The following is a 24510-nucleotide window of genomic DNA, read 5'->3' as shown; positions in this document are numbered from 1 at the left end:
TACAAAAGTACCCGCCACACAACATAGCTGAGATTTTCAGAGAGGAGTAGGGAAAATGCTTCCCCCCCCACCCCGACTCAGAAAATCCAAGTTTTTCTTTCCATAGAATTTTGCTTTTAATTGTTCAAAGAAAAAAAAAAAAAGCAGGGATTCTTAATCTTATTTGCAACTGAAAGAAGAGTTTTCAGAAACCCCTTAATGCTGAAGTTAGTGAACACACTTAGAAAAATGTAACTTCTTCATTCAGCTGCATGTCTACTAGAAATAAATATTTCCATGCTGTAAGCAGGGTAATGCATTTAAGGATAACTCAATATTCCATGAACTACTCTGAATCCTGCTGCTTGCTCTTGTCATCTGAAATCTGTTTCCATTGACATAAAAGTAGAGCAGATTTCTAAGTGTTCTTTTCTGCTACACTACCAAAAGCTGCAGACAGATACATTACGAAAACCTCTACTGAGAAGATTTATATTAAAAGCAAAATCCTCACTGCATATGGTTAGTGTTTAACACAATAATTAGTAAGCAGTTTCAAGGTATCTGTTATATAGTAGTGCCCCACTAGCAGCAGATGAATGATGAGCGTAGGACACCACTACTCAGACCCAGCATTTGAACATAAACTGTGGCTGAAACAGTTAAGACAGACTCTTGCAAAGACTTGAGATAACCCTGGGTACAGAAAGCCCTGCCAACTAGAAGATTTATCTAGATGAGACAAATCAGGCAAAAGATTACTTTTTGGGAGGTATCAGCATATTATATTGAACATAAATACAAACTTGTTATTAAGGTATGTAAGAATAAAAATGAAAGTTCCTGAAATTCCAACAGGAAAGCAAGCTTTAGTTACTTATTCTCGAGCACTCTATGCATGTTCTCAGGTCTTGTCGAATGAGCTTTTCACAAGCCACACAAATAACTGATTAGCAGCATTTCATGATAAAAAGAATTCCTTAGCTTCACCATGAAGCTCCTAATCCAGCTTAATATGTGCTTTACATTATATCTGTTCTACGGATTTACCATCTTAATGGGATTGGTGGATAAACCACAATGCCATAGTCTGATCTCCAATAACCATGCTCTGTTTTCCTGTTACTAGTTGTCAGTTCCATCATACAACTCTTTCTGTGGGTGAAAAACCCAGTGATCTACTGCAAGACATTGGCCTACCCACTATCCTTCCTACTGCCTGTTTCCGTAAATCACAGTATGACAATAAAGATAAAATATGGTGTCCCTGTTACTATGAGGCTGCAATGACTTTAATTCGGGTTACATGATGCTGGCCAATAACAGTCAGTTGTTTTTGTGTTTCTTAAAAGAACTCTAGTTGACAATGCTCCACTAAAACCTGGCTGAACACTGGCATGTGAACTGAGTGCTTAGTGACTGGACCTTAGCTACCCTCCTACCTCTGCAAGGAAGCACAGCACATGCCATTTCCATCAGCGACTACTTTCTTACAGTGAATGCTTCTAGCTTCAGCAGCAGCAGCACCACCGACAAAGAACAGAGACCAAACCAATTACTAACACAGCAACTCTGCACGCATTCTGCTCATGCAGATTGAAAATAAAGTACTGTAAGAAGGAATAATTATTTTCGTTTCAACTCCACCTCTTCTTTCTGCTCACTTTTTATTAAAACTGACTACTAAGACTTTTTTTCCCCTGGACACAGAATATGGACAAAGAAGCCTTTCACTGACTCAAGAACTGAAGTTGTCTATAAAGCAACTGTTTTCTACATTTCTAGAAACACTGAGAGGAGTTTGGGCAGGAAGAGCCTACTCCCAAAACCAAATACTGGGGGAGGAACAGGGAAAACTCCTGAACAAGTTCTGCTTTCTTTTTAAGCCACATGTTGGCAATATTTTCCCCTCACTCAGAAAATGAAGATACTAAAATTCCTGGTAGCTACAGATACTCCCAGTAAATTATCCTGAAGAAGCTGAAAAGCTTTTTTAAACAGCATTCTCTTAAATCTCTTTTTAGCCTAACAACAACAGTTAAAATTCCCCACTCAAAACTTCTGTAGAACTTTGTAGACAACATTCAAGTTCCAGGAAAACAGAGTAACTTAACTAATATAGTAGGGAAATCAGTTAATCATCACTAGTAAATGCAAGCATGTGTGTGCCCACTCAAGTAGGTATTGCCACTTACACAAAGCACTTGCTTAGCACAGCACACATTCACTAGTTCAAGTGTTTCATGAGATGAGACCATCTCACCTTCTACATGGAATTTTTGAAGTGTCTTTCATGTGAAGTAAGAGAAAGACTCTGCTTCATGTTCATACACCTCAACTGTTACACTACGGTCACAACCAAAGTACTACACAGATCCAAACACTTAAAGGCACAGATGCAGGGAACGAAACAATGCTTTGGGTTTGCTTACTGATTAAGCTAAATCATTAATTTTCATCACCAATTTATAGAACCAAAATGAAAAGTTTTTTTTAAAAACACCTAAACCATGATGAGAAATGTATCTGGAATGCGTTAGGTATTGATTTGTATACTATGCATCTGCTGACCTAGGAAAATTCAAATATGTACTAAAGAAAAGAGCCAAGACAAATATATAGCTTGGCTGCATGAAGCAAAGAGCTTATTTGTTTTATCAACCTGATTTACATTTGAGTTTCTCTGAGAGATTCACTCAGTGCATTCTGGAATAATCCCCTAAAAATCTTCAGAAATAACTATATTCTTTGCAAATTGAACAAATTCAGCCAAGTGGCAGTTACTTGGGAAATGGAATTTAGCAAACACCATAGATCTTGACTTGAAGCTGAAAGTGTTTTCAGAAAATCTGTAGAATTTTAAAGATTCTGAAATATTCCTTTTTTTCCTCCGACTCCTTTCAACATTCAGTTGCAGTCCACCAACTGCATCTAGTTATCTTCCACATCTGTATTTCAAATCCATGTAAGACATACCTCTGTCCTACTGGTGTAACTGCCAAACATGATTAGTAATGGTATAATTTAACCACAAAGCTTTTCTACATGATTTCTATTAGCAACCAAGATTCCAAGAAACTATATATGGTATTTTCTATGTATCAAAACTGTTTGTATCCCCTTCTGAGAAAAGGATGAAGAAATAAAAAATCCTGTGACTTCCAGTCACAGTGCGACTTTCAAAAGAGGTTTTGTTTATTAAACAATACCTTAAGTAAAACCTTACCTGCTGCTTGTTGCCTTTTCGTGTTAACATGACAAATGGCATTGTGTCTCCAGACTCAGATTCTCCTTCCCCACCTACAAGGGGGGGACCCTTCTTGAGCTGACTTTTCAGATGGAGAGGAATAGCAACATCCAGCTGATGTACTTTAACAGATTCACCACTCCGTTGCTATTATCAAAAGAAGTAAATTCTATGAATGATCAGATGCTAAACATGTCAGTCAGTCTGGTAACATTCTTATTTTCATGACTGAAAAAAGGTATAACCTTCCAGGAAAACAGTGTAATATATAAATACATATATTAGGCTTTATTACATTTTCCTTTGGTTTCCTTTTTTGTGAAGAAGAAAACTACAGGGACAGAATACTTCTTAAAGGAATTCTGGATAACAACTTTTTAAGGAAGGAAATCTAAAGAGTTGGTTAGACACACTTGTGAATGGACATTATACATTCAAGAGGGTTTTTTCGTAGCATCTTATTAATGCACTCCTCATCCAGGGCTTGCTTTACTCAAATATTTACCAAATGTGACTGAAACAAAACAAAAAAGGACTTGAAGGTTATGTGCATTTAAATGCAGATACATTATAAATATGTTAAAACCTAGGCTTGGATAGTCTAGGGTAAGGTCCAAAGCACTGCGCAGTATCTCATGGAGTTATTCATCCAGTAAAATATGTCAGCATGTCATATATTCACCGGGCAAATACAATAAACAGCTATTTTACTAAAAGCTACTTATCCAAATATGTCAACTGCAGAGAAGAGGCCACAATTAAGAGAAAAATCCATGTTCTCTAATATGGTAAGATAAGCATTAATCACTTATTTACTTAAATACAGTTAACTGGACAGCAGATTATATTAACTTTAGAAAATAAGTATTTATACCTGAAGATTTTCCAGCATCATTTTATCCAATGCCTGAATGAAGTCTTCATCTTCTGCGCAAGGGACATGCTTTAGTCCTCCTCCTTTAATCATTACCTCCTATTGCAGTGGGAAAAAAGCTTCTATTACAATAATTTCAGAAATATAAATATTCAGACTAGAAGTGGGAAAATATCAGTTTTGCTTCCCTGACATACAGAACCAAAATCTTGAAACAAAAACTGTTACAGTTTTCAGCCTGGATTATTTCCTTGAAGACATATTTTCTGATGTTTATAGCATCAATTATTACAAAGGCTGCCCACTCAGTATTCTGACATACAAGTGTGGGTGTATAGAATCACATGTACACATCCTAGATATGGCAACAATGTAAGGAAAATCCCTACCACAACTAATTTAACTAATTTTTTCATTAAGTTCCATAAAGTTAGATGGTCTTTTCAAGACAAAATATTGTCATTCTGTATCTGGAAAGCACAACATGACAGCAAAAATGTTTAAACACGTTCTATACTTTCGTTACTTTTCAACTGCAATTCAGGCTCAACCAGATGGGTTCCTTTGCTACAGATGTTACAATCTGCCAATCCCAAATTCACATTTTAGGAATTCTGAACTTCTTGGTTTACCTTCTTCTCAGTTTTGAGATCTAGTAGAGTATAAATAGTTTACCTTACTGTACCATATCAGTTTGCTACCACTGCTGGCATTGCAAAACCACCATTTATGCAATCTTTTTCCATTCTAGCTACCTGTGAAAGTGCACAGTCATGTGAAAACACGTTGTGGTAAAAGTTGAAAACATAAATATTTTCAACAGGTAACAACAGTAATTTGCAAAAAAACAAAAATAAGCTCTAAAATGTATTTGAAAGAACAGCAGGGAGTGTTCTAGCTGTGTTTTCCCACTCATAACAGCAGCACTGGCAAAAAACAGTCAGTAAAGACAACTAAAAGATTCAAAACTGAATACACTTATCTAAAGCTACAACACGTACTGTATTCTCCTCATCGGTTTCATTTTCCTTATTGGAGTCTGTAAGATAATCTGTGTTTTCTTCCTCCTCTTCTTCACCTTCTTCTTCCTCATTGTCTGAGCCCTCCTGAAATATTAGATGAACAGCTTATGACTATTTTAAACCAAAAAGACCACCTGCATCCCATTCCTCATACACATTCTCTGCACCTTTCTCTCCATCCAAACTTGTTCAGTTCAGTCTTTGTAAACTTGCTTATGTTTTGTAGTTAATGTTTCTGCCTGAACTCACTGGGCTTTATCCAGCATTTTCACAAACATATAGCAGAAAACTGGGAGTAGTGGCTGATGACCAGATGGTTGTGCTGCCACTCGGGGAATTTAATAAGCCGGAGAAATGGACTAACAAGAACTCCTGAAGTTCAACAAAGGGAAATGCAAAGTCCTGCACCTGAGGACTGATAATCTCATTCACTAGTACAGGCTAGAGGCTGCCCATCCAGAAGGCAGCTCACAGAGAAGAACCTGGGGTCCTAGTGGACAACAAACTGACCAAGAACCAGCAATGCACCCTTCCAGCAAAGGTAGCTGACTGCATCCTGGGCTGCACTAAGAATATGTGCTGTTGACACGTCAAAGGAGGTGATCCTGCCTGCTCAGCACTGGCAAGACTCATCTGAAGTCCTGCACTCAGTTCTGGGCTCTCCAGTACAAGACAGATATGGACATAGTAGAACAAGTCCAGCCACAAGCCATGAAGATGATTAAGGGGTTGGAGCACCTATCACAGGAGGAGAGGCTGAGAGAGATGGCCTTGTTTAACGTGAAGAACAGAAGACTCAGGGTGGGGGAGATCTTCTCAATTTGTGTAACACCTGAAGTGAGGGAGCAAAGGGGGAGTTGATCTCTTCTTGGTGACAGACACAGAGGCAATAGATACAAATTGAAAGATTTAATTTAAATTTAATAAAAAAAGGTGCTTCTTTACTATGATGGTGTTTTACCACTGCAACAGATTGCCTGGAAAGGAGCCTCCATCCTTAGGGATATCCAGAACTTGATTGGATTCAGGCAACCTGCAGTGGATGACCCTGCTTTGAGCAAGAGAGGTTGGATAAGATGATCTCCAGTTTCGTTCCCCACACCCCAGAATTTATGATTCTAATGATATTACTAATTTGTGGACAAAGGCAAAAAACCAGCATAATTCAGGAACATGAATGCTGAGAACAAACCAAACAAAACCAACCAACCCAAGCAGAAGGAGAAAAAGCGTTTCCTATTTCCTTGATGAACTGATTTTCTCATAACACAACCATTATCACATCAACTTTGGTGTGTCATAGTGACAAAGTAGAATTTCTATGTACAGGTCTTTCCTTTATTGGCTCCACCATTACTGATAGAAAATATTATTGGCACAGTAAACAAGGAAGGTTGTTATGCTCCATAAATCTTTTGTTTATTCACATTAAACAGTCATACTCTGAATATCTGTTGTTTTTCCAGCATGACTGCTTTGACATCTAGTCAATACATTTGCTCCTACAACAGATGAAGAAAATTATCTGAGCGTTTCCATGCCAGAAAATAACGGCATCTCTTTATTGAGAGGCTTAAATGCATTTATGCAAATGCACAGAGCATGGGGAACAAACAAGAGGAGTTAAGAGACATGGTATCATGCAGACATGGTGGGATGGCTCCTATGCCTGGAGTGGGGGAATGGAAGGACATAGGCTCTTCAGGACAGACAGACAGGGAAGACAGGGAAGGGGTGTTTCCCTCTGTGTCAATGACCAGCTGGAAGGGATGGGATGGAGTTCTGCCTAGAGATGGATAAGGAGCAACCAAGAGTTTATGGGTCAGGATTAAAGGGAGGGCATGAAAATGGGACATAATAGCGGGGCCACCCAACCAGGAAGACTGAGTAGATGAGGCCATCTACAGACACAGAGGAGCAGCCTCACATCCAGAAGACGCCACAAAGATGCTCAGAGGGCTGGAGCACTTCTATGAAGACAGGCTGACAGAGCTGGGTTTGTTCAGCCTGGAGAAGAGGCGGCTCTGGGGAGACCTTAGAGCAGCTTTCAGTTCCCAAAGGGGGCCTGCAAAAATTTTGGAGAGGGGCTTTTTACAAGGGTGTGTAGCAACAGGACAAGGGGGAATGGCTTTAAGCTGGAAGAGGAGAGATTTACATCAGACATGAGGAAGAAGTTCTTCCCTGTGAGGGTGGTGAGGCACTGGCATAGGGTGCCCAGAGAAGCTGTGGCTGCCCCATCCCTGGAAGTGTTCAAAGCCAGGTTGGACACAGGGGCTTGGAGCAAGCTGCTCCAGTGGAAGGTGTCCCTTGCTGTGGTAGGGGGTGGTGGAGCTAGATGATCTTTAAGGCCCGTTCCAACCCAAATCAACCTATCATCCTGAGTATCACATTCCTTGAGTAAAGTTGTCAGGTTAAAGCTTCTGACATAAGTTCTCTAGAATAAGCCTCAGATACTCTGTATTCAGTTTTCCATATATACAAAACTAGGATCTAAATATCCTCAGAGTACTGATTGGGCTGTGTACACCCACATTTCACCTTTTAACTCAGTGACATAGAAGGTATTGAGGAAGTGGTGTTTTCAATATTTTGATTACTCATTTTTATGCAAGGCAAGGTAAATTATTAAGTTTACCTCTTCTTCTGGCTCATTTACTTCACTTTCATTTCCAGATTGTTCCTCTGTCTCTGCTCCACCTTCTTCCTCCTCTTCATCCTCTTCCAGATTCTCTCCTTCTGTAATGGAGTCTTTGGAATCTTTGTCATTCACAATTCCTGAAATTTGAAAAAGAGAAAGAATTAGAACATTAGAACTCACATAACTGCTCAAGTTGTATGTGGAAGATCATCTTGAAAGTCCATTTTCACTGAACACTAAAGCTTCCAATGGGTCTTAATATTCAACTCCTAAATATAATAATATAATTTCTATATAGTCACCTTACCCATAAAGAGTAATAGTTTCCCTGCCAGAAAAGGAGGAAAGTATTATATAAAATATTTAAAATCTCCCACAGAACAGCAATCAAGAAGCTGTTCTATGTGAACTGCTTCAAGAATAGCCTCAAACTAAACATGCAACCTTACCGACACTTGCACTGAAATAGGAGCACTAAACTACAGACACTCTACAAAATCAGCATAACTCAAAAGATATCAATCCCCTTCAGTCTTGGATCCAGTACTTCACACTGCTGCTAAATAACAGTTTTGAAACCACTTTACAAACCCAATGGCTGTTGAGGATTTCAGTTCTGTATTAACACACTACTCCTCCATATTTCAGAAGTTTCAAAGCATTCTTCTTAGCTTCACTATTTTTAAACACTGTGCACTTCAAAATATGTGCTGCTCCATAATCATGCAAGATTCTTTTGAATCATTATATTCTCACCAGTACAAAATCACCAGAGCAGCACAGGAACAAACAATCAGTCCCCAGTGCAAGATCTGCAGGCAACAAACTACTGTTCTGCCTAGAATTCACTTCTGACTGACAAAGAGCAAAGCATATTATGGTCTTTAGCACAATAACTTCTCAGTGCTACTGTCCATGGGCAAAGAAACTGCAGGGACAAACTGATCAAGAACTGTGGGTTGACTAGAGCTTTTGCTGAAGTATTAAACACTTGCTTCCTTCAGATATGCTTGTACCTATCATCGTAACCTTCAAAGATAAGAAAGGTAGATGAGGATCTTCCTGAGATCACCTTCAGACAGTCCCAATAGGAGGACCAGAAACTGTTAAACTGACGTTTAACAGCAAGCCAGTAATATCAGTATCAAGAAGAGCAACACACTTGGGGGTGGATGGACATGACGCAACCCCCTACAGTAAAGGCTGTACTGTTGATGGGCTTTGCTTGTGCCAAAGCACACACAGTAAGATGTTCTCCAACACTCTCACATTTAGTGACCGCATATCTCCCCCTTAACTGCACCTAATCCAACTGCTGTAGTGGTAGCAAAGTTCTTATGATTTGTAGGAAGTGCTGAGTATCTTTCAGAAGAGTATTACTTCATGTAAATGGTTGTTACTACTTCATTATAATTTTGACAGCATAGAAGCTAGTAATTTACATCACACCATAAGGAAACTTTAATCTGCATTTCAGTTACTACATAGGTAATTTTAAGGCATGTCATTAAATGAAGGGCATATTAATAAAATAAATTCCTTCTAAAACAGAAGTTGCTACATTTTAACTGGCAATGACATGTCCTCATCATCACTCTAGATTAAAGGATTATTCTTAAAAGTTGAACTTGTGCAACTCTAAGTGCTATGAAGGCTCTAATTTACACAAAGTGTAAAATTTACACATAAAAACTTTTCATGAACAAGCTTGTCTTCAAATAAAAATGGAAGGTTTGAAAACAACTCAATTTTTTGAGAAATGAGCGCAACAGTATCTAATAATTGGTAAGAACTGATACGTACAAAAGGTTTAAAAATTAAGATGATAGTACATTTAGATACATGCCAACCAGTATCTTGTCAACTGAGCTGTGCTGCAAGACTTTTCTCCTGAAATTAACTGATTTGTAACACAGCAAGATCTATATTTTATTTATATATATATATATATCTTACTGTAATCTTAGCAGGAACTACAAGCCAGCATGCAACCTAGGTGACATACATTTTGAGAAGAAAAACCCTGCTTTAACTCATAAAAGTAAATTATCCTCTGGGCTCTACTGAAAGGTAAAGCCCATTCAGAATTATTCCAAAGGAAGTGTAAGGCTCAAAGTACCTGACAGTGTTTTAAAAGCAAAACACATTACACCTTTTACTGTAGTCTTACAATAACGCTTGCTTTGATAGAGCACTTTTAATCAGTAAGAACTGAGGAAGGAACAGAGTTGCAAGCAACTAATCTACCAAAATGACCAAGCTGCTTCCACCAGTGCTTACCAATCAACAGGCTGCAGTAATCAGGTGTGCAGATACTCCTTGCTTTTCATACTACACCATGCTTCCTAAATTCTTCTGATGAAATTTTATTTTCTTCCTCATCATTTGCACCTTACTAATCCACATACGAATATACACATACATTACTCTTCAAATACTACTGTATTACATGTGTACTATATATATGCACATTATATACTACTATACTAATAGTATTCATATTGACTTCTTTTTGAACACTCAATCACTTTAGAGTTATGGTTCTATATGATCTCTACGGTGATCAGAAAAATGCAATGTTGGAAAACTATGTTATGAGAATATAAAGGTTATATGAGAACAACAGTCATCATAACACAAAAGAAGTTTAACACAGGAATTGTCAAAAAGGCCTCATTTCTTTTGCACATTTTCTTACCTAATTTTATTAAGAATTCTCGTTCCAAATCCTGCACCTGTCTGACAGCTTCTTCCAGAGAATTGCAGAGCTTTATCTTTGGTCTCAACAGTTCCAGTGTATCACTGATCATATAGTCTATGTCTATAGGAAATGGGTGGTCTTTTGTCCAAACATCCAGACTTTTTTTCCACCAGACATACCGCTAGAATACAAAATATTCAAATAAATTACATCCACACTGGCATTTATAAACTATTTAACTTAGGAAATTTGCAATGCTCGCCCATGTTTGTACAACAGGAAATGCAAAAGACTTTACATCACTATTTTCCTATTTCATACAACTGTTACATATTTTGATATCACTAAACACTGTTTGATTCACTGGGTATCATAAATGAAGAATATGCTCCTTTTATTATAACAACTTAAAAGTATGAAGACTAAGCAAAAGAAAATAGCACTGAAAAGTGCCTTCTAAGAGTAGACACTTTCTATGAGAGATGTGCACTTCATCAGCCAGCTTTCAATTGAATTTTCAAGAAAATTAATTCTCTCCAAGGCACTTGCTTTTGCACTAATGGCGCAGAAGTTAATGTAATGTTCATACAGTTCAGGAGTCCCAGCTCCATTCCTGCAAAGCTGCTTTCTAAGTAGTCAGTGCCAAGCTATTTTGCTGCATGGAGCTTCTCCATCCCAACTAGAAGACCTGTTACCTTTGCTGGAACTAAGAAGGTTTCAGCCCATTCTTCCCATTGCTGAGACCACATGAAGGGGGAAACCTAAACCCTTCAGTGAATCAACTGCTACCCCAGTGCTCTGCAAGTTTGTTGGAACAACAACATCTACATATAACTGAACATATACATCACTTTAAAAGAAAAGTATCAGACAGGATTCTGAAAATTACAGTGCTAGAGAAGAATGTGAGAAATACACAACATTACATTAGCTTTTTTAGGAAATCTACAGAACTATATAAAATTTAGTTTAGAATACCTGAAAATATACAAGGAAGCAATCAAGTTTTCGTTTGCTGGATCCTCTGTCAAAATACTGCCCACAGGTATCAAGGATAGTACACACTAGTCTGATTCTGAAAAGGTGCTCTGGAGGGTCCAGTGGACTAGGACTACCATCAGGGTTCACACCAAACGATGTGAAAGAATAGAGAGTTCGAAATATTACAGCTGATTCCACCATTCGATAATTATAAAGCTCTCCTAAGAACTTTGCACTGCTGATCCGCCGCTGGTTAAACTTTGGCTGGTTCACCTTTATCAAAAAAAGGAACAAAAAATTCACTTTACCACACAGACCCAAGAGAATCTTTGTAAAAGGTTTGTTGTTTGGTAAAGAAAAAAGCAGTATAGAAAATTTGACAGAATTCATTATAATAAAAGTTGGTTATTTATGGCTACACACTTCACACAAAAAGTAGATATGAAAGCAGGGCAACTTATAGCTATTATAAAGTTTAAATACATTTAGCATAAACTCTTAAACTTGTGATGATTTTTCATTGTCCAGAGAATTCTTATAACATCTATCAAAACAAAGTTGCATGAATCTGACCACACTGAAGAATAAATTGTGTGCCCTTACTATGACAAGGGAGGGCAAAACAATCTATTGGGGTTTTTGGGGGGGTGGGGGTTTTAATTTAAAATAACCTACATAAACAACTGAGGTAGAAAAATCAGATAAAAATCCAAAATCCAAGGATTCCCTTCTTTAAGCAAGGTTGTTTTACTCTTTTCCTTTCAAAATAAGTACAGCTTATTGAGAACGTTGGTTGGTTACCTCCATTCCTAGTCGAATATCCTCTAGCACTCCATCCACCACATGGATTCCAACATCTTCCTGATAAAGGACCAACCCTGCTAAAAGGTTGGCTACACAGTGAATACTATTATATTTCACATTCCAGATGTTGATCATGCAGCATATAACATAGTCTTTTACTTCTGTGTCCTGCCAAGGCAACTTGCGCATCTGTCTCAGGACCTAAACCAAGTTTTAAGACAAGCTTAATAATGCAGCAAGCAAAATATGAAAACACTCAGTGTCATTCCCAGTCTCTCACTGTTGGGATGAAATCCCTTTAAGCACCTACAAACAACCTTTTTCTCTTTGTCAAGCATCCTCCAGATCTGCAGTAGCTACAGAAAACTTTATATATGAAACCCAACTGCTGTCCTCTAGCTACTAATCAAACTGTTCAAATCTGTTCCATAATTGCCTTGCTCTTACAGGATTTAACTATAGTCTTGTCTCTTACTAAGAGCACAAGATACTTAGCACAAGACTCTCACTTCATTCTCTTCATTCAGCACTAAATGCTCTGGCAAATGCAGGTCCATGACTGGAGCTTCTATGCATTACAATAAAAGAAATGAAACTATCCTGACTATCAGGGATACAAAAAAGATCCCTCTTCTTTGTAATTAAAACTGATAACCTTCCCCAAACCCTTCAGCAGTTAGTACTACATAATTTCCAGTAAAATCTGTATTAAAGATTTCAAAAGGATTTACCTTCTCTGTGGTGACCTTGGAGAGATCCTTGTAAAGGAGCTTACGAATATATTCTTGCAAAGGAGGTCGTTTTTTCTTCACAGTTTTTTCAGCTGGAGGAGGGTTACAGTAGTAATAGGCATTTTCTACCATTGTAACATAGCGTGCATCAAGATGCATTGCTTGTTTCTTTCTCATCATTTGCTCCTGGAAATAAATATAAATGATCATTTTAAAATAAAGATGTCACATTACATTTTCAAGCCAAAGGTCTTTATAGTTACATCTGGGATAAAGGAAACACGAAAGGTTGGAGAAAAGGAAGTTAAAAACTTCAGTAGAAAGAAGAAAAGGACAAAGCATATGGTTCTGTGTTGCTATTTCCAAGGTAATTTTTCTTTACAATCCTTGTTTTTATAATGCTTCACCTGTGGTGAAAAAGCTTCCAGAAAAGTATTTAAAGTTCAACTTGAAATCTAAATGTTACTGTTTAGATAAATGGTTAATGAGATTATGGGCAACTCTGTTCAAACCAGGATTTTATTTAACTGAAATAGCTGAAATCCTTATGTCTTGACACAAGCACAGTGAATCATCACAAGAGTGGCAATCTACTCTTTACATCAGCATGCAACTCCAGAGAGTTCACGGTTTTGTTTCAACATGAATTTTCAGTGTTTAAGGCAATGGCATTTCCCTTATTACATGTTCCATTGTTGCCGCTTACCCAAGCAGAACAGACTGCAGGAAAACCATCTGAAAACATCAGACAACTAAAAGGTTGCTACATCAACATTAATTACTATGCTTCACTGTCAGGATTGTCCTAGCTTCCCTCACAGAATACAACTTTTCCTCCATACTTCATTTTGGATACATACTTTCTTATTTTGTGGGGTTTGAAATTGTCTTGTATCTAAAAATTCTGTACAACTAAGGTAGCAGTTGTAAGCTGCTGCTTCTTACAGCAGAAGATGGGGGGATGAGCTTAACTCCATTACAAAAGAATTTTTTATATGCATGTGTGTATTTATGTAATTCTGTAAGTTGCATTAAAATTTTATGTATACCATATGATCCCACATATTCTAAATCACTCCAAGGTGGTCAAACAGGAAAAGAAACTGCACAGGTTTAGACTTTATTTAATAGAGGTTGGATACACAGTAAACTACAGCATCAAGCAGATGAACAAAACTAACACGGAAGTACTGTTTTATCACGGCACATCAGTGTTGGGATATACAATCATGCAGTGCAGTAAACTCATGTAAAGAGTCTAAACCTTCTTTGACCACTGGTAAAGCAGCACAACTTTTCATGCTGGTGGACTTTCCACTCAACTTGAATAATTTGAAGTTTCTTATACAAGGCAGTGGTTCAGTTCAATTGAAACGTAAACATACTCAAACAGCTCCTGAACCTCAAGTTTCAGCTGTTAATTCAATAAGGATGAGTAGGTTTGTGTAGCACAGTAACCCAACAAATAACATCATTTTCCTCCTAGATGGTATGAATCTATTGCCAGGAAGGTCTCAATCTGACATCAACCCTAAGGCATTTCATCTTAACCTTTTCCATGACACAAATGGCCTCCCCCTTGTTTCCTTAACTGAGACTGTTCCTTTCCAAATGGCAAATTTCTGCCAAGAAGTAGTAAGTTTACCTACAGGTACTTAACAGATGCACAGCACTTAACAATTGAGTATGTAAATTGTTTGATGTGGGGGGGAATAAACCCCAGCACTTACAGTAGACGGTACCAAAAGCTCACTGTGTCATGTATGTTAATACTGCCTTCAAATTTTAGACCTTTTCTAGATAGATCAGGAGAAAAAAACATCTTTGCTACCTTAGTGACATTTATCATGTTTTACTATAAACTAAGAAAATTAAGTGAAGCAAAGTAAAGCATAACAGACAATATGGCAAAAGGGCTTGCAAATAAAATTCACCCCCTCCTGAAACTACACAATTTGTATATTTGCCTGTTAAAAGAAGCTGCATGTTATGCTCTAAATAATGGGTTATAATTACGTTTCTTCCCAGAAGAGACAACATGCACTACCCCAAGACTCAAAATCACTGTCATTTATAATTTTTTGAGCAATCCCAAGTATGTATCCTAACTGTAAGTAGATGGTATTGGTATTAGTCTTAACCTCCACTAAAAATCATAAAAATTTTAAACAACTGTGTTTATTTCAACCCTTTTTCACTTAAGGCATCAAGTCAGATGGAGAGGCAGGAAAGAGAAACCATAGCAGTATACTGCCTAGAATAACAAGAACCTTTACAGATTTCAGAAGGAAAAAAAAGGCAAGATTTGCAGTCGAAAGCACTTTAACCTTTAACAACTTTGGGTCTCCATTTTACTAGGCTGAAATGAAGATTCACAAAGATAAAGCATTACATTTGAAGATTACGTTTCTGTTTTTTCCTTTGATAAAGAGAGATCACAAACAACATTGAAATGTCCAAGTCAAACGGTTTGTTTTTTCTTGGTGAGTAACAAAATCTCTCCTTTTGCAAAGCAGCACCAAAAAAAAAAAAAAATTATGTCAGTCATGCTGAAATGCTTTTCTGACTTGGGCTTTTTGATATTTCAGTTATCAGGCTGCAATAAGCTACTGAAACTGTTCAGCTCCTTCTCCCCTTTACTACCCTGCTACTTGTCCCAGCAGTACAAAAATCACAATTTTAAGTTTCTTGGAAGCACACTACTGTTACAGTGAATTAACACAGTCTCAATCTAACCACAATGACTCTGCCACAGCTTTTGTCCGTACAAACAATGCTCTCCCACAGTTTCAACTCCATCTATAAAAGGAGTCACCTTGAGAAACGAGCCACCATGGAGCTCTGTATGTACTGTATGTTTATAAATACAAACGATCTTGCCCTAAAAAAGACAATGTCACACAACTGTTTAAGTTAAAGGATTAAAAATGCATCAGAAAGTTCTTCAAGGAAGATTTGCAGGCTTGGTATTAACAAGATCAAAACAGCATGACATAAGAATTTGATATTTTAACATTCATTAGGGACTGTAGTGACAGGACAAGGGGTAACAGGTTAAAACTTAAACAGGGGAAGTTTAGATTGGATATAGGAAGTTCTTTACTGTGAGGGTGGTGAGGCTCTGGAATGGGCTGCCCAGGGAAGTTGTGAATGCTGCATCCGCGGCGGTGTTCAAGGCCAGGCTGGACAGAGCCTTGGGTGGCATGGTTTAATGTGAGGTGTCCCTGCCCATGGCAGGGGGATTGGAACTGGATGATCTTAAGGTCCCTTCCAACCCTAACTGTTCTATGATTCTACGATTACGTTACAGAAACGTAGATCAACATAATGCTGTTCTTCCTTCCAAAGCACCAATTCACATAATCCATTTATCAACAGACCAATCCTAAAGTCAAGTGAGTTTTACAGTAACATTCTAAATTACATGAAGGACACAAACTGTCAAAAGCTCGTCAGGAAGAATAATTAACAAACAGCATCGCTCTGATGAAAGAATTATTAAATCATTGCAAAACATGCCAGCAGTTCTACAGAACCAGAATGTGTTCATTAAATGTTTCTTTCCTGCTAAGTTTGAAGCACTCTTACAGCACTGCTTTACTACTTAATTTTCCCTTAGTTACTTTCAAAATAAATTCTTAGCTTTCTTCCACACCAGAAAAAGCAGTATTGTCTCTAACAGGAGACAAAGAGCCTGCTTGGCATACTATATCATCAGTATGTATTAAGTCAAATAATTATTTGGAAGATCAACAGACCTTAATCCTACCCCTAAGAATCATTAGTAAGATCAGCTTTACATTTACTTAGATTTGTACTACAAGATCCTAATTAGTGTGCTTTGGGAACAATCTTTTCTACAAATCACACTAACTGGTACCATAAGACTATGATCGAACTGGTATAAGACAATTTAAGTCAAAATTAATTGCTATAGTTTTTGTAGGGCAACATTAGAAGATTTAGCTATTAAGACGTTTGTAGAACATAAATCTATAGGCAATTATACATCTTAGTCAACAGATATTCCACACTTAGTGCCATCTCTCTTCTCCTGGTTCCTCAATGCATAAGAAAAAAATGACTTATACAAAACTGTGTGAAGTTTTGAGTTACTGAAACAGTGTTTGTGGTTTCTCTTGCACTTCACAGTTAAATCACATTTAGTGCTCATCCAGCAGGTTTCAGAAATATACAGATCAGTGGCTTTGTAGTGCATAGAAACAAAAGCAGTCAGTTACAAAAGGCAGCTTTAATAAAGGTACTTCATTTTTCCTGACTTCTAAAAAGTTTTAACAACTAACAAAAAACATGGCAGCAACAGGTAAAGTGTCTTTTAAAGATATTAGAACATTGTTTTCAGGGGAAAAATACTTGGTTATGGAAAGGAACATATTTAACAATAAAACCCATCAGCTGGCAAACCTTTACAAAATTGAGACATTCCAACCTTTCAAGACTCAAAGTACACTTCAACAAAAAGCATGAGCCAAGAACCTGCAGTTAATTTGCCCACCTCTTGTGACTAAACCACCACAATAAACGTTAACGACATTCAAACAGATTCAGAAAGAAACAGCATTTTGAGAGGAAGAAATTGTACAGCAACATAACCAAATGCGCAACAACCGCTTCTCCATTAACTAGAGCATGTGAAGAAAGACTATACATTCAAGAGAAAGGCCTGTCAAGAGTAAGCCTGTGCTCTGGTAAGAAAGCAGATAAATACAGCAGAGACAGTGATATTTCACAGCTTAAGAGCTCTGTTTTTAGGAAGAGATTCTAAACATTTAAATTGCTCCTTTCCAGAAGGGCAGACACACAGACTTTCTTTACTGCAGATGCGCACCTCTATTCTTTCTGCAGTACACAAATTTGAAGGGAATATTAAAACATCTAGTCAGGCTTCAAATACAATAACATGGTCTATTAGTTGGTCTGTATCTGCTTAAGCTGCTTTTAATCTAATGCCATTTCCTACTGCTAGTATCCATCTTTGAAGGATTTCTTCAATCATATTGGACTCAGTCTCTTGCCTTGGACACAAGAGATTTAGGATAGTCTCAAGCCAGTAAACATGTTATTCAGGGCTCATACACTAAAAAAGACTCAAAGATAACCCTTGTTATTTTTGAATCTAGACTTACAGATACCACTTCAACTCTTACCCTAATTACCGAGCTCTACTTCTAAAAGCTATTTCTGCAGTGTCTTCATGAACTTCTCCTTCAAATTTGGAACCCCAGATCATTACACAGCCACAGAAACCACTTCTTTCACAACTGTCTTCACCTTGAGTTGAAATATCTCCAGCTCCATTCACTACCATTTTCCCCCTCAAATAGCATTTCAGGCACGTACAGGTACACCTATTAGATTCTTTCAACCTTAGCCTCTGGTTTTGCTCTATCTCCAAATTATTTGTAGTTCAAAAGCAAAGTCTTTTGCTTCAGAAATTCAATTCTTTATTTTTTTTTTTTTAAGTCATGAACAGATTTATAGGTCAACTGGAGCTCTCCAGAATACTTTCAAATAGCTATTCTCACAGGAGGTGCAATCTCAGAGCTGAAACAACACTGGACATGCTATAAATAACAAGATGATACAAGTCCACAGGATTACAAAAAGCCTGATAGCATCAAAGCAGCCTAGGACTTGAACATAGGTAACACCAGTCCATCATTCCACAATGAGGAGGTGAGATTTCAGGATAACAGATTCATTGTCTTCCCATACTTGTCTGTTTGATACTATAAATGTTTGATACTGTCTGATACTATTAAAGTATCAAGAACTTTATCCTCCCTGAGCATTCAAGATAAAACCTAATGCAAGTTTTCACTTACTGTGCTTGAATGTTGTAACTGACAATTGAGATGTTAATCACAATCATCATTATGGTGAGACCACATCACAAAGCCAAAAAATAAAAGTAATCATTGGTTTAATTTGGTGCATGACACCCCACCCCATAAGACAACAGGTTTTCTCTTACCAGAAGAACACTGGTTCTTAAGTGAGATTCTGGTGATCTGAAGAGGAATCTTCCACAGGTTTCCAGCAGAGTACAAGCCATTTCAATATGGTGATGAGAAAAATCTGACAGAAGCATCTGGTATATATTTATATAAAAACACAGCATGTTAAACATCTTTTTCAACTGCAGAAAACAGTAAGTTACATCTACCATACAGTACACTACTATGGTGTTCCATGTTCTTTAAGGAAAAAAAATGCAAATTAATTTAACTGGTCAGATGTTAACAAAATTATAAATATTTCTCATTAAAAAGTATTATAAGAACAGTCTGGAACCCAAATTAAGGCTCCAGAAACCTGAAAAACAGGATGCTTCCTCAGCCTAGCATGAAGAGACTACAATATTGAAACAAACTCTTATAATCTTCCTTATACCCCTTCCAACTCTGTTACATCTGCTTTAAAATTCCTGTTGCTAGACTGGAAAACTACAAAATAATACTGCACAAGGACACAATAACCTCAACGCACATCTAAATTTAATTGCATTAAGTTAAGCAGCAGGTGAAAATTAACAAAGCTTTGCACTTTTCAATATTTTATAGATGGGAGAAAAAAAGAGAGATAATCAGATCTCTTTTTAAGAATTCAGCTTTGATACCTGAGTCAACAAACACAAACTCTTCCCACAAGAAGTGATCTTAACCCCTGTGAGTCTTCAACCACCTTTATAAAACATGCTTTTATCTTTTAAAACCCATTTTTAATCTGGGACTTGACCTCAAAGACAAGTTTGAATGTTTATCAGCATGCAAACTGAGATGATATGCCTGAAGGTTAATGCTTTCCAAAGGTTTAGTTTGTTCTTCAATGAACAAAAGCACCTGCTAAAATGGCATATAAGCCTCTCCTTGCATCACTGAAAAGCTTTCCATTCCTAATGCCTTCCTCTTACTGTTGTGCTCTCTGTAGAAACATTAATTGTAATCAACATAATGAAATCTTTGCAATGCATAGCAGATGAGTAAGTAGCAATGTTTCTACAATCACAACACTAACCTTTAAGCAGTGGAGAGTATCGTTTTTGGAGAACATCTTAAACTTGGTAAGCTCACCAATGAATCTCACAGTTTTATTCTTTGTTTCAATGTTGATCTGGTCCTTTTTTCTTACCTAAAAAAAGAATGCATTTGAATGCAGGCTCTTAAAAATACCCACCTCTTAGAATTTACTTCAACACAAATCTGTGTAATAGTTTAGGAATTAGGCAATGTTTGGTATTTGTTTAGTTCCTTATGCTCTACCTTTAGCTATCACCAGGTTTCTTAAAGTCTCTCTACAACCCTGTTTCTTCAAAAGCTTTCCAATTTCTTTCCCCATCCCTCCACTCCCCCCCCCAAGCCACCCACCACACATTAACCTGTCCAACCCTCTTTACCACAATGAAGTAGTAGTTATGTATTCTAGATTCTGTATTTTTAGAATCATTAAGTAGTCTCTAAATGACTAGGACCACCTAGTCCCTAAGAAAATATTAAATACTGACAGCTTTTCAAGTCTGGTTTAATAATGTGCAGACTACCCCTTACCCGTCCTTTCTTTTTTTTTCTTTTAAAATTACTGATATCCAGTATAATTTTATTACCAATGTACAAATCTATGTCTAAACATAACCCGTAAAATGCAAACCTGTAGTTCTCCCCAAAAGAAATAGCTTTTCCCGAGTACAAACAGTTAATTTCAGATAGTTAGACTTAAATAAGTCTGTATCTAAGAGCAATTCATACACATTCTAAATGTCAATATAAGAAAGAAAATCACCACAGTGATGATTCCTTCACTGGTTTCCAAGTTTCATGCAATATTTTTATGCCATATAAAACCTGGAAACCAGTGAATGAATCATCACTGTGCACCATAACTAATTTCATTAATAAACGTAGAACAAAATGAAAGAAACAACACTGAAAACGTGTTTGTGAGGAAAATTTTGGTTGATGAAAAGAGTAAAAAATAACTGACTTAAGCGCTACATTACAATAGTAAATACTAGATTACAGCAGTAACCTTGTAGTGGGGAAAGTTTTGTTAGAAAAGGTCAATTCTCATTTTAAATGCAAGTTATTAATTTACAGAAAACTCTTAACACAGTTGGAGCACAGTTTAACTTTTGCAATTTGGTTTAGCTGTTGTACAGCTCATTTTAATATATATATATACACACATAAATACATATGGTAAATTGTAAAACAATTTTGTTTTAAAATGTACAAATGCAGTATTTGAGAATAAATCCACTTGGATGATAGAAAAACATTCACTGAATTTCAAAATCAGCAAATTAGCACCTACATAATACCAAACATTATTTACTCCCCAAAGGATGACTATTATCAGATTGGTTAATCTGAATGCAAACCACTGAATCAACAAAACATACATGAAATCTGAAGTCCCCTTTCAGCATGGAACAAAGATCCTCTGCTACATCAGACATACAAGGATGCAGTGTGGCAACCAGTCTTGCATAAAACGGTAGCAAATCCAACCTGCAACAGAGGAGATGATAGAACAGACAAGCAATTCATAGACAAAAAGGTATTTATGTCTGTAAGTATGGTTACAATTTTACTTGTGAAAGGAATGAGTGTGCATATACCAACAGAACTACTGCTACACACAATTTTATGTGCTCACACTTCCAACTGCAATACTGTTTAAAAACAGCAATACAAGAAGGTATGTTACCCCATCCTACTGGCATCCTTCACAGCTCATTTCCTTTCAAAACTACTGCCTCGGGTGAAATGCCAAACACCATCTCAGCTACGGAATTTGACCTATAAGAAATTACCAGATACAAAGAGAATCCTGATGCCTCTCAACAAGCAAAATGAAAAGTTCTTACAGATGACTCCATTTGCTACTGCTTCTATTTCTCTTCTCTGAGTATCAGCAGACATAACCAGAAAGGTAAGAACATCTTTATTTTTAAGGCAGTGAACTTCTAAGTGAATGTAGTAGTTATTACATAAACCAAAGCTCAGCAGATGGTAATTTGTGCTCTCTTTAGGTTATACTTTGTTTCTTTCCATTAAAGACTATCTCATTGTAAAAACCAGATAAATGCCCTTAAACCTGGTTTGTGGCATCATGTAACAGGACACAGAATATAACACAACTGCTTTGCATAAATGTGCAGGTATCACTTTTAAATACAGAGAAACCAACTGCCCTCTGAGGCCTCATAACAGCATTTAACAAATTGAAGAAGGTATTTTTAGTTTACTTTCAGAACATAAGTAAATGCTGTCAACAGATGAACCATAAAACAAGTTTTAAGTGGAGAAACACATCTTAAATTTGCATGTTACAAGCGAGAAATTGCCTGTAAGGGAAAATGGATCTGGAATTTACACTTTATGAAGGGTTCAGGTTTTCCCTTACTGCTAGGGAAAAGAAATGAAAAAGAAAAAAAGGAAAAGAAGAACTCTAAAAGCACAGTTTTTAGATGTAAATACATCTTGCTCTGGCACAAAGTAAAACCAGAAAATCATCAAGTCAAAACTAAAGCATGCACAACTGCCTCCCTTCTCCTTTCTACAGCTATGCCACTAGAGCAGATTTCCAAGATCCCCTAATATCCACTCACAGCAAGAGGGCTAATTATGTTGATAATCTGTGGATCAGAAGAATCAGCATATACTGCCTGAAAGAGGCAGAGTTAAGCAGCCTCCTCGTAATCCCTAAAACTCCTGGTGAAACATTACAGGTATGCCAGTTACCTATTTAACCTTTTTCATTCTCTCTTGTTAATCGATAACTGAAGCAGTATTTACATTTTTCAAGCCTGTTGGAACACACAGTCAAGGGTGACTAGCCATAGCAAATTACTGTGATGTTATTAAGCATTTAGCCATTAACTCTTGGAGAAGGGAAAGTCTTATTACTTCACATAAACAAACAAAAGCTGAACTAGAGAAAGGACTTGGGCTGAAAGGAGGGGATTTCTGCATGGCACATCTTTTAAGACAAGTAGCAGAAAGCTTTATGCTGAACAAATACCTGCCTTCTGAGAGCTAATAATTTCATCTCTGTAAACTGAACATACCCAGGGGAAATTAAAGTCTTAGAGCACATTGCTGTTATTCACTCACAGAACACAAAAGGGTTCTTCATGGGAATGAATGCTAAGATTGGGTGCTTTGAAATAGATGAAATATAATAAGGAAAAACCTTGGGTCAATTACTGTGAAATTGGCAATCGGAGATGGAATCCATTCCCTTTCACAGGGGAGACAAAAATTCCTGCTCAGAAGCGGAGAGATTGCAGTATCAATGGCACCATCTACTGGTACCTGCATTAAAGCCAATCCACGTTTTCTATTTTCTCCAAAAGCATTTCTCTTTCTTGAGAAGTTGGGCAGAAATTAACTAGGATGACCACAAACCCCATAGTGTTGCTTTCTCTTCCTGCTCTTCTATGTTATGAAACAAGACCTAGCATCAGTAAACTATCACAGCAAAAGAACATTACTTCTGACCATTGCCATTTTGACCATATGCCTTGGATTGTAATCCAGTCAGTTCTGGACCTCTGGATCACATGGACTGCACTTCAGTGAAATACTTAAGAGCACATCTTTTAAAACCCAAACCACAAAACTTTGCTCAATTAAAGTCCTAGCTGCAAACTCTCTAGAATGGTTGCATCCAAAATTTTATACCTAGGAGTGAAGGGGGCATCTTGGACATTTATTAAATGGGATTCTACCAGAAAGACAGTTTAAAGTATGAGGTAATGGAGCAAGAACTGCTGCCTCACAAGCAAATCCAAATCCAGACAAATGCAGTGTATTCACTGGGCTTGAACAGGTACAAACTGCCATCAACAATGCTCAGTGAGAAGAGATGGATGTTGTGGAAGTGGCATGCTACCAGATAAGCACTTTTTCCTTTTGTTTTGTAGCTGTGGCATGAACTCTTTGATCTCCAGCACATCTCTCAATTTTATCATTGAATGAGACAGGCCACTGAAATACTGATAAGTTCAACTGAACAGAAAGGACCTTGCTACTGAGGATTCTCAGGATAAAGAGCTGAAAGGGGGTTTACAACTTCTGACTTAAAATGCTCAGAACTATTTAAACACTTAAGCTGCAGCCAACTTCTGAATTAAGAACCAAGGATAATGCTAAAACCTTCTGTAAGATGAACAACAGATCTCTTACTTAGTAAATGTGCAACTTCACAGATCACCATGAATGGGGATGGCAAAAAAATGAGAAGCTGCAACAGCTCCTATCTGCTGTTTAGCATTTGCTAGAATTGTTTAGAAGTTAAGGCCTAAAAAGAGATTTTAAACTGCAAACTGCAGTATGCAGCTAGACAGATCCATGTGTATCTGTAGAGGAAGATAATGCAGTTCAACAGCAAAGAAGTACACATAAATGCCTTAAAGCTGTGAGCAGTATATGTTAAATTACTGTGCTGTCACTTTAGTGCAAACTATATAGTCCTGAATTAAAAGGTTAATATTTAGTATTAAACCAAC

General features: G+C 37.2%; 1 protein-coding gene across 3 annotated transcripts in view; it reads right to left on the bottom strand.

The window, feature by feature from the left end:
- Nucleotides 1–24510, bottom strand: part of UPF2 (UPF2 regulator of nonsense mediated mRNA decay) — a 61284-nt gene that overhangs the window by 9714 nt on the left and 27060 nt on the right. For all 3 annotated transcript variants that reach the window (XM_057422436.1, XM_057422438.1, XM_057422437.1), the window contains 11 exons: nt 21397–21505; nt 20016–20129; nt 18973–19089; nt 12978–13163; nt 12244–12447; nt 11440–11715; nt 10459–10642; nt 7758–7897; nt 5102–5206; nt 4101–4199; nt 3206–3373 (listed from right to left, as the gene is read on the bottom strand). In XM_057422436.1, the coding sequence (XP_057278419.1) occupies nt 3206–3373; nt 4101–4199; nt 5102–5206; nt 7758–7897; nt 10459–10642; nt 11440–11715; nt 12244–12447; nt 12978–13163; nt 18973–19089; nt 20016–20129; nt 21397–21505 (1702 nt within the window). The remainder of the gene's footprint in view (nt 1–3205; nt 3374–4100; nt 4200–5101; nt 5207–7757; nt 7898–10458; nt 10643–11439; nt 11716–12243; nt 12448–12977; nt 13164–18972; nt 19090–20015; nt 20130–21396; nt 21506–24510) is intronic.

This window comes from Pezoporus wallicus, unplaced genomic scaffold (assembly GCF_028554395.1).
Source record: "Pezoporus wallicus isolate ANWC-B61680 ecotype Strahan unplaced genomic scaffold, APGP_CSIRO_Pwel_v1 contig_3058, whole genome shotgun sequence".
NCBI lineage: Eukaryota > Metazoa > Chordata > Aves > Psittaciformes > Psittacidae > Pezoporus > Pezoporus wallicus.
Note: the sequence above shows the minus strand (reverse complement) of the source record. Positions and strands in the feature narration are given on the sequence as shown.